Below are 10,318 nucleotides of genomic sequence, written 5' to 3'. Positions count from 1 at the left end.
TTATTTGGCATGAAAGGGAGGAAGAAAGAGTTCACTAGACTTCACCACGGTCAAGGAATTTGGACTACATCTGCAACTCCTTTAGGAAAATGCAGAATGACACTGCGAAAATGAAACTCAAAGAACTCGCTCTGTCCGCTGAGTGAGGTCTCTGCTTATGCACGCAATCGGGAGCCCCGAACTGTTTTTTTGAACATGGTCCTAGATGGATAAATTCTTTTTTATGCAAGTCTGTATTTTTCCCTCTGCATCTGGTTTGCACATCTCCAATCTTGGTGTGCCAGTTTTTGCCATTTTTATAACTGGAGCCCTTTTGTTGACATAGCTGATCTCATTTCTGGCATAGCTGGACCAGTCTTACACTTTTCACTAGCTCTTTAGGTGCTGGAGATGTGAAGAGAGCGACAAGACTGGAGAGGTGCCCCCTGCTCTGTGTTATGTAATGCACATTATATACTTCACCTCAAAAGCCAGCTATTATCATCTTGCCCTACCCTATCATCATAATAAGTGCTGCAGTTGATGACAGCACAGAAAAAACGAATAGTACACAACAAATGTAACAAGGAAGATGCTGTTTGCATATGTAGTTACCCGTCATTAAAAGACAAATTGTTTCAAAAGCTTGTTTCATCACATTTGAATACAGATTACTCTAGTACTCAAGAAGGTGTTGCATATCTAACTTTCTATTAAGCTCTCAACATAGCATATTTCAATGACAGACACCCCTCATACAGAAATTCAGATTTAAAGGAAGCTACAACAATGCTTTTTTTAAAAAAAAATGTCAGTACACCTTAACAAGTAAAATTAAATATAGAAGTTCTGTCACAAAATCACAGTCCTTAATTCCAAATTTGGTCTTGAGCAAATTGTAAAATGAGAACAAAAACAACACAAGCACAATTCAGATAACATTGAAGTCCTCATTACATATTTGAAATAAAAGTCTAAAGAATAATTTTGATTTACAGAACTATGTTGTGCAGCGTCATTACTGTCCTAAAAAGCATCCTTACCGTAAGGTTTTCCATGCTTAGATGAAGAGTGGTAGAGACATACAAAACTGGGGATTTTTTCTTACTCACAAAAGCGTGATCCTCTTTCTTCACTTTCAAAAGTCCATAATCCTAAAACTCTGGTTGTTTTGAGTGTTTTTTTATGAGACTGGTGTTAAAAAAAACAAAATTGAGGTCCCTCAATCACAGTGCCTGAATTGCACCACATTGAAGAGATCTCAAGTATCATACCTTGTTGGTAACCTGCCTGCCGATAGTTCTGTTTCTCTTTCTCGCTGTTCCGTACTCTGCTCTTCGCTATTCCTCCTGAGTCTGGAATCGTTAACCATGCGGAACCAACAACAGGGATTCTTCCCTTGAGGATGAGCCAATTAGGATGCAACTGTTATATTCTGCCATGGAGCTTGTTAGCTCAGTGCAGGCACTGGTTGATAATAGACATTAACTCATATGATAAAAGAAAAGCCTAAAAACCACTAATGCAATGTGGTTTTACAAGCATTTCATTGATATAAAACAGATTCTCCTAGTTTTACCTGACCAAACGACCTGAAATCAGCAAATAGCTGCTTTGTGTCATGTCTGATTTTTGTGCAATTGCTTGACTCTGCATCACATGGCCATTTCCTCCAAGATTTGAAATGATTATATTTTCTTTAAGTCATTATACATTAAATTAACATTGAACTGGTCTCCACAGCTGTTAACATCATTGACGTTTCTCACAGAGGAAAATGAGATGAGATCCTTTAATTTTTTCAAGATGTCCAAGGAACAAACTATTATTTATATATGTCTGTAATAATGCTCTGCCTTTCCAAATTAACATCTACAAAATTCTAATATCATAAACTTACAATTATGGACAGACTTAATTATCATTTGCTTTGCCTTTAAATGTAGATATCTACTTAAAATTGAAAATGTGAGTATACTTTCCAAAAACAAAAGGTATTATCTCCACTCTTTTTTTACACAAAAAAACTTGTACAAAGATTTATTTTTAAGAGCAGGAAAACAAAATGACTGTCTTATATACAAATCTGAGATTCATCTGAAAGCCAAGCATTATTATTATTACAAGTAAAGAGCTAACAGTGCCATGTTCGACTCACTTAGTCACAACGTCTCATTGTACCCTATGCATTATTCATGGAAGCAATACCCCAGCTCTAGTAAACAATTATAGAATTGGGTGTTCAATCACAGTCACAGTAGTCCCAATGCCTTCTTACAGTATGTGTTAAGATAAGATCACTTTATTGGCCATATACAATTTCTTGCATTAGGAATTTGTCTTTTCGCATACCCCAGCTTGCTCTCCATGAGACACACAGGCACACAGACGGGGAGAAAGGAGCTTGGGGTCAGAGCACAGGGTCAGCCATTTATACGGCGCCCCTGGAGCAGTTGGGGTTAAGGGCCTTGGTCAGGGGCCCAACGGAATAGGATTCCTCTGTGGGCCGCGGGATTTGAACTGGCAACCTTCCAGCCACAGATGCAGGTCCTTAGCCACAGTGCCACCGCTCCACCCAGATTATTACAGGACAGATGCAGATCATGAAGGTTTGTTCAGTCCACCCATAACCAGCTGGGCGTTTCTGGGTCACCACAGCTGCTGGCATGTTGCTGGATCTCAGCGAGCGGGTATCTGAAGGAACAGAGTGGGCAAGGCACCATGTCCTGCTCGGAGCCAGGGCTCTGAGGGGGGGTGAAACTGCCCATCACACCCGGGGCAGCAGGCGGCACCCCACCCTGGCAGGAAGAAGCATGAAGGGGCAGGTAGTCTGGGCTGAAGTACCCTAGGAAGAAACACAGAGACACTTGGTACTTGAGTAACATAGGCAGTTATCTGAAAACGCTATTGCTTTTGTACTCTTATCTAGACGTGTGCATATATACTGTTTTTAGGTATATATCTAATACTGGGAAGTTTTCTTTTTTGTGATTTTCTGTATTTATTTGTGAAAAGAAAATATAGTTCTTAAAAATCTGGAAAAAAACAACTAAGTTGCTTGATCGTGGCCTTTGATAGCAGTCCTGTCGCTTTTTAAGTTAGCCAGGATTCAGCTGTTATACAAGCTGGAGAACGTTGTCATTAGAAAAACAGGTGTGTTTTATGTGGAAGGGTGGGCAACTCTCTCATTTTCAATGGTCATTGGTAATGAGAGGCCATAAATGGCTGTATCGGTATTGTACCGTTATACTGTTTGAATTAAAGGTTAAAAAAACAGTGAAAAGGGTAACTAAAAACCCCAGAGACTTTAAGACTTTAACGGTGGTAGACTACAATTTAACGTTGTAGACTTTAACTGTACTGACACTCCGACAGGCTATGTAGTCAAGCAGACTTTCTAATACGAATCACCTGGCGAACAGGTTTCAGAACACAAACGTTTCGCCAATAACCGAAGGCTCTGTCGGAGTCTGTGGTTTGCAGCAGATGCGTAAAGCACCTAGGCTCCGAGCCTCTGAGCTCACCCTCACAGATGGGACAGCAGGTTTCTGGAATTCCTGTCTCCAAATCGTCCGTCGGGGAACCTGCGGGGCGGCTCTCCACAGAGCTCGATGAAGCTGGCTCCTCGTCTGCCGCAGGTCTCGCCACTTTACAGGGGCCAGCGCCCCTGGCCTGACCTGGCCTGGTACATACGAGCAGAAAAGATCATCGCGTTTGTTGACTCACACAGACAAGAAGGACCGCGAGACAGAATATATTCACAAGTCACGGTAACTGCTGACTGCAACAACTATTTTTGTTATTTTTTATTTCACATACAATTTTGCAAGTCAAGCATTCTGGGGCTGAAAAGTTGACAAAAATCCCAATAATGCATTATCTCAAACCGCATCCATTTCCTTATTTGCATTAATATTCAATGCCATTTGTTTGCTTTACAAAAGTTTTAGCTCAGTTATTAGGGACGGACAAATACAATGTCTAAACCCTAAAAAGTTGCATTGAGGTTGGTTTTGCATGAAGGTTTGCAAAACCTTCAGAAAGTTCAGAATACTACATAGAAGCATTTTTGCCTCTAGAAAGAACCTCCTGACCTTTTGCTATACATATTGTCAGATCAAAATGTAATTACATTGTCACTTGAAAAACATAACACACACTGTTGTGAGCAAGAGCCTCAAAACAACCTGGAGATCTTTATTTCCTAATCATCAAAAACTGAATCTCGAATGTGGTAAGATATAGTGATTTTAAATTGTAAATAGTGGCCGTCGCCGTTTTATGACACCGAAAACATCTTTTCAAAGTGCCAGACGATGTCACATAAAATAATGGGAACTGTACCACTTCCTTGATCCAGGTTTTCTCTTCTGTCTTCTAATGGGTCTGTCTTTTGAAGAGCCAGGAACAACGGCACCAGCTTCCTCTTCTAAGAAAGAGGACAGGCAGGTGTCCATATTCTTAATGAAAATCTGCTGCATTAACATGACTCATTCCCGTTTCTGAGCCCATACAGTAGATTTCTCCCTACAGTAAAACGCTGTGCACCATTATTATAACAAAGCTTTTCTGCAAGAAAACACAATGTATTGAAAGTGAATTCAGTAGCGCAGAGCTAGAAGTAATTTGTCATTCTGTGGGTACGATGTAGGAGCGAATAACTACAGGTTGTGCAGCAGATATTTCACTGCAGAAGTGTTAACAAGTAGTATTTGTCTGCAAAACCGTCTTTAAGTCAAGAGCAATATTTCTATTGGATTAAAAGAGATGTATTCAGAAGCCTGCTTGTTTATAATGTTACAGGGCCTCTTCACCTCACCAGACGTTTTGCTGCCTCGTTCTGAATCGCAGAGTATGGCCCTGCAGATACCTGCAAATAGAATCTGTTTTGTGATGTAAATTGGAGGTTTTACAATTGACTGTGTCCATTTTACTTTTATTGGGGTTTGAAATGCGCTCATCAATACCGATTCCTTCCAACCCCAAAACACAAAAATTCCCCTGTAACTTTCATTATTGTAAAAGTTTCCAAGGAGTCCTGAGTCATGCTCACCGCAGTGGCCGGGCTGTGCGAGGTGCCTGCACTCACTGTGATCCTGTATGTCAGATGATGCCATGCTGGGGGAGGGCAGAGGAAGGGAATGCCTATGAGTCCGAGCTGCTGTGATCAGCATCCGGGCCGTCCTGCTCAGATACTCCCCCTCCCTCAATGGCGCTCTCTCACCCCGATCCCCAAGCCACTGGTCTGTAAGGACGGATGTCGGGGAACTCTCTCTGCGGAGAGAGAAGGAAGCAACCCTCTGGTGAGTTCAAATCCTGACGAACGGAAATGAAGACATCCAGATATCCAAAATCTAGAGCTGGTTCTTCTATTGAGACGGTTTCAGGAAGCCCTGATTTTCTTATTAACACAGCTTTTTAGATTTTTGCTTGTTTATCATTTTAAGGTTCTTAGAAATGTTGCAGGGCTGCAGCTCTCCAAGGAGAACAAGTTGAACAATCCTAATATAATACTAACACTGCTGTTCTGCTGTTCTGACAATACTTATCTGTGGCTCCTGAGCTGGTTAGCTCATTAACAGGACATTTTACAATTACCCTTTCATTCCAGACAGTTGTAATTACAAGTCAGACATTTTCTATGCAGTAACATGACATTTAGATTCAGGAACATCCTAACATCCGTGTGACACATGCTTATCTCATACCCCATCTTCTGTCCAAAGACTGTCCTCTGAACAGCAGGACTGGACAGCCATTCTTGAACTTGAAGTCCAATGTTTTTTGAAGCTGGCTGCTCCGGAGACATCTATTTTAATGAAACCATACAACAAAGAACAAAAAGCACTTATGAAGTTGTGTTGCTAAATGTGTAAGGTCTTAAATTGTATTTAAAATACAACTTCTTACTGTGGGATTTTTTATAACTGTATCATTACAGTACCTCCTCCTGCTGTAAATTATTAATTGTTAATGAGTAAGTAATTTTCATTCTTAGTATGCTAGCATGGCAGATTAAGCACAGCAGACAAAGAGGTATACACAACAGCAGTTAAATCCTTTATCGGTGAAGAGAATGTATGTTTAAAACATTGGATAACCACTGTGCAAAGCAGTAGTGATGCAAATAAAAGTCTCTGGTCTCTGGAATGCCAGTTTTTTCCTTGCTTAGTATAGGACGCCCTGCGCCATACCGGATTGTCTGTCCCTGTCCCATCAGCCTGCACTTCCTGTTCGTCCACACTGGGGGGACTGCGGATGCGCAGAAAGGACAGGCCAAACTGAGCTCGCCTATTGAAGGGCTGACTGCAGGTCACTCGTACCCTATCCCAGCGCTCATCCGCACCTAGAGACAGGAAATCGGCTGCGGGAAAGACAAACGCAGGGCAAATAATTAATTTCCAGTCCTATCGTCTGTCATCTGTGCCACAGGCAGATAGGCTGTGCTGCTGCCGCTGGAGTTAAACTGTACTTGCAGGTTTGCAATCTATGTTTGTGAAAAATTCCTGGTCCTGGAGGACCAGTGTGACCAGTGTGTGATCTGTGCAGATTTTCACTCCAGCGTGGCTCATTAACTAAATCATTAAACATAAATTATCAGCTTATAATTGGCTTAACTGGGTCCATTTGACAACTTCTACACTGGTGTTTTCAAGAAACACTGACACACTGACCACCAGGACTGGACACCCTGCAGACACACTGACCCCCCAGGACCAGGAATGGACACTCTGCAGACAAACTGACCCTGCAGGACCAGGACTGGACACCCTGTAGACACACTGACCCTCCAGGACCAGGACTGGACACCCTGCAGGCACACTGACCCCCAGGACCAGGACTGGACACCCTGCAGACACACTGACCCCCCAGGACCAGGAATGGACACCCTCCAGACACACTGACCCCCCAGGACCAGGAATGGACACCCTGCAGACACACTGACCCCGCAGGACCAGGACTGGACACCCTGCAGACACACTGACCCCCAGGACCAGGACTGGACACCCTGCAGGCACACTGACCCCCCAGGACCAGGACTGGACACCCTGCAGGCACACTGACCCCCCAGGACCAGGACTGGACACCCTGCAGGCACACTGACCCCCCAGGACCAGGACTGGACACCCTGCAGACACACTGACCCCCCAGGACCAGGAATGGACAGCCCTGACCTCTGTGTTTATCAGTCTACTAGTCTACTAGGGTGTAGCACGATCTCCGACAAGGCAACCAGCTTTTAAAAACCACTAATGGAGTCTTTTATCACAACTTTCAAAAGGTACAGGAAAAGAGATGATTGCAGCTACCACAGCCATGCCACAACTGAAATGGAATAAATATTTCAAAGTCTTTGCCTGCAGTTCAAGCTACTTAATCTTTCACTTTCGAAAGAAGAAACTGCAGCTTTATTTTGTCTTTTTTTATTTGCCCCACCATCTCCTTTCCATAAACGCTAAACAAAACGCTAAGCCACAGTAGTGTACAGATCTATTCTCTAGCCAAGCAGCCTCACAGATTTAGCTGGGATTTTCAATTCACAGGAGCATCACTGATGTTGGAATCACCAATGCCATTGAAAATACTCATTCAATCTTTTAAGATGTGTGATGGCGGTATACGTTGGGAAGAGAAAGGATATCCTCATCGGAATTAAGTCTCATTCCGTTATAGTTAAATGAGATAACAGCACCTTTATAGCCTAAATAACGTTTTTCCCAGTCCAACAAATTAAGATTGATTGGGCATCCACTAAACCCTGTATTTTCATATTTGAGATACACATTATCATCATGCCAAAGAGCAGACATTAAAAAAAAACTCCTAAGCACGGAAATACTTAAATCACACTTTACAGTTTCTTCTGTTGGGGTAATGACTGCACGATGAAGTGTTTCGAATTAGCTAAATAAGAACAGAATCTCCCGGTCGCACAGGCAGGGCGAGGAGAAAGGGCGGCGGGATTAGTCCTGCCTACCTCTCTTGAACATCCGCACCCCCATGCGGCCGCTGCCCTGCCTGGACTCCGCCGGGCTCATCAGGGTGGCGGTGGGCAGCAGGGTGACATAGGGCTGGTCCTGAGCCCACGAGGAGCGCCCTACGTCCATCTGGACGAACGCCGAGCCACAGTTACCTGCCCCCAAAGCCAGCGAGACACAACGCTTTTAAAAAAAAAAAACACGGGCGATGCCTTGGGGGGGGATACAAAAACCAACAAAACAGTGGAGCCGTTTCCTTGAACCGTGCTGGGTTACGTGTCGCTCTGCCTCACCTATGTCGATGTACGCGATAGCCGTTGCCCTGTCCAGCTGCAGCTCCACCTTGAGCACCCCGCTCCGGTCCCGGGGACTGCACAGCCAGGGGCGCCCGGAGTCTCCGACCAGCAGGTTCTCCACACTGCTCTTCGGGTCCTGAGAGACAAACAGGCCCGCCGAGGAAGACAGGCTTGCTGTGATCCCTCACCAATTCGTTATCCGTGTTGCCTGTTAATTAAGCCTTGCTTTATAACAACTAGTAATTCACTGGGTTTATATACCACTTTTAATCCCGAAGATTTACAGTTTACATATAGGAGTGGACCCGCTTCACCAGCCAGTGTAATGCAGTTCCTACACGAACAGCAGTTCAGGGGGAGAAGGGAGAGACTGGCCGGTTGAACTAAGGGGGGACTTCAGAGTGGAATTTACCCGGCACCCTTAAACTAAATAAGGCACTTGAGAGCAAACTTTTTTTCACAGGGCAGAGCAAACTAGTTCTTAACGCCACTGCAGCACGGGGAACAAAACGATAAGCACAAAAGGAAAAAGAAACCAATGCTACCATTCAAAATTGAAATGGCAGGTACAGGAATCGAACAGCGGTAGTGAATTAACCTGATAACTGAAAGCTGAGTCGAAGACAAATCTGCATAGTTTCAGCCTGTTCTGTTGGTTCATTCCAGTCATGAGCTGTGTGGTCAACTGAAATGACTTGCGTCTGAGACCTGTAATTACTGTGGGAAGATCCGATCTCAATGTACTCTTAAAATCCTAGAATGTAAGATGTCAACGAGCGCTGCAGTAAATTCAACCATCGGGGGAGGAGCACAGAGGATCACAATTAACCCTCAAGGGTTGTATTTTGTTCGAGAACATTTAAATTGCTTTACTCTGTTTAGGCCCCACGATTTGTGCGGAGAAAACTGAACTATGTAAACACATTGTAAGAAGTTAAACACTTTCGTAAAAGACCGCTGTATCCTGATAATCGAAAACAACAATAAGGGTTCAACAACAGTACAAATACAGTAAAAGGTAATATTTCGAAATCTGACGTATAGACACACTGAAGTTATTGCTGTAGCGCTATTGCTACTGATTCTTAAGAATCAAGACGAGTTAATTATCACTGTAAAAACCTACCTGAGAGGAGTAAGAAACGATATGTTTAATTTTCACTGGAGCCATGAACGAAGTTTTAGTTAATCTAATATCCGATTTCCGCTGCGATTATTGAACAACTTAATCTTAGCTGTTTATTGCAGATGATTAAACATAGAGAAATCATACGCGAATGTATTTATATTTCTCAAGCTGTATTACGCCGTGGGTCATCGCTGAGCGCACCCTGTTCATGACAGCTGTTCCAAACTCCCGCCAACCTTTCACCTCTGACCCTTGACTTACACCTACTGCGGCTGGGTTTTGCAGTTCTGATTACGTTGAATATAATGTTTCTGATTTTTTTGTAAAGAGAACACACGCTCATATATAGAGAGTTTTGTTTTTATTATAAGCGGTATACTACTGCCGTGTGCAAGGGAATTGTGGGAAATGTATTTTTCTTGGGTGTTACCATTAACGCTATTTTTGGCATGAGACCTGAAACTTTTTGGATTGTCAAACGATGCATCTGCATATAGATATAATACGACTCGAAATATTTCCTTTCAAAATCATAATGGGTTTGCAGAAATGTTCTGTTTATTAAGTTTGTTTTTATAAGCGTACAAAAGGTTACACACCATGACCCAAACCTCTCCACCCTATCTCCAAAAATAGTATTACAGTACATTACCTGTAACACATCAGCTCTTTAAGTTTGCAGTAATGTCGGTGTTGCAGGGACAAATGATATTCTGCTCTCTTACTTGTCTTCGACATCATTTTTTAACATTTATTAGACATTGATGCTCAAAACTGTACATGAAAACTGAAGTGCTCTTGCGAGCGTTCAAACAGCAGCGCAGGCTCGATGGACGGAAATACGTGAATACAATAAATTGCAGTCTTTTCCTTTTCTTAACGTGATGCGATCCGCAATCCAATTCCCACCCCCCAATCTACACCTACTACAACAC

General features: G+C 43.0%; 1 protein-coding gene across 5 annotated transcripts; it reads right to left on the bottom strand.

Moving 5' to 3' along the window:
* Positions 1–2,003: 2,003 nt before the first annotated feature.
* Positions 2,004–10,278, bottom strand: xndc1n (XRCC1 N-terminal domain containing 1, N-terminal like). 5 transcript variants are annotated; one of them, XM_088639334.1, is made up of 9 exons: positions 10,036–10,278; positions 8,252–8,390; positions 7,958–8,113; positions 6,174–6,343; positions 5,688–5,788; positions 5,033–5,253; positions 4,324–4,408; positions 3,504–3,661; positions 2,004–2,824 (listed from the first exon to the last, which is right to left on the bottom strand). In XM_088639334.1, the coding sequence occupies exons 3-9, from the start codon at positions 8,085–8,087 to the stop codon at positions 2,595–2,597; spliced, it is 1,095 nt and encodes a 364-aa protein (XP_088495460.1). In that variant the 5' UTR covers positions 8,088–8,113; positions 8,252–8,390; positions 10,036–10,278; the 3' UTR covers positions 2,004–2,594. The 5 variants fall into 5 exon arrangements, with proteins under 5 accessions (XP_088495460.1, XP_088495462.1, XP_088495457.1 ...); XM_088639336.1 differs by lacking the exon at positions 10,036–10,278 and adding an exon at positions 9,381–9,618 and having other exon boundaries at positions 8,252–8,462; XM_088639331.1 differs by lacking the exon at positions 10,036–10,278 and adding an exon at positions 9,381–9,618.
* Positions 10,279–10,318: the final 40 nt, after the last annotated feature.

The sequence above is a fragment of the Lepisosteus platostomus genome, chromosome 7 (genome assembly GCF_059453375.1).
Source record: "Lepisosteus platostomus isolate fLepPlt1 chromosome 7, fLepPlt1.hap1, whole genome shotgun sequence".
In the NCBI taxonomy this organism is placed as follows: domain Eukaryota; kingdom Metazoa; phylum Chordata; class Actinopteri; order Semionotiformes; family Lepisosteidae; genus Lepisosteus; species Lepisosteus platostomus.
This window is presented reverse-complemented; position numbering and strand designations above follow the sequence as displayed.

Bases quoted from the DNA above. Each gene is read 5' to 3' on its own strand.
- xndc1n (XM_088639331.1), bottom strand. From the start codon at position 9,425: ATGGCTCCAGTGAAAATTAAACATATCGTTTCTTACTCCTCTCAG. The intron at 6,344-7,957 runs GTAGGCAGGACT...TCTTTCCCGCAG, and splicing joins GGTGCGGATGTTCAAGAGAG to CCGATTTCCTGTCTCTAGGT. The intron at 5,789-6,173 runs GTATGGCGCAGG...TCATTAAAATAG, and splicing joins GGACAGGGACAGACAATCCG to ATGTCTCCGGAGCAGCCAGC.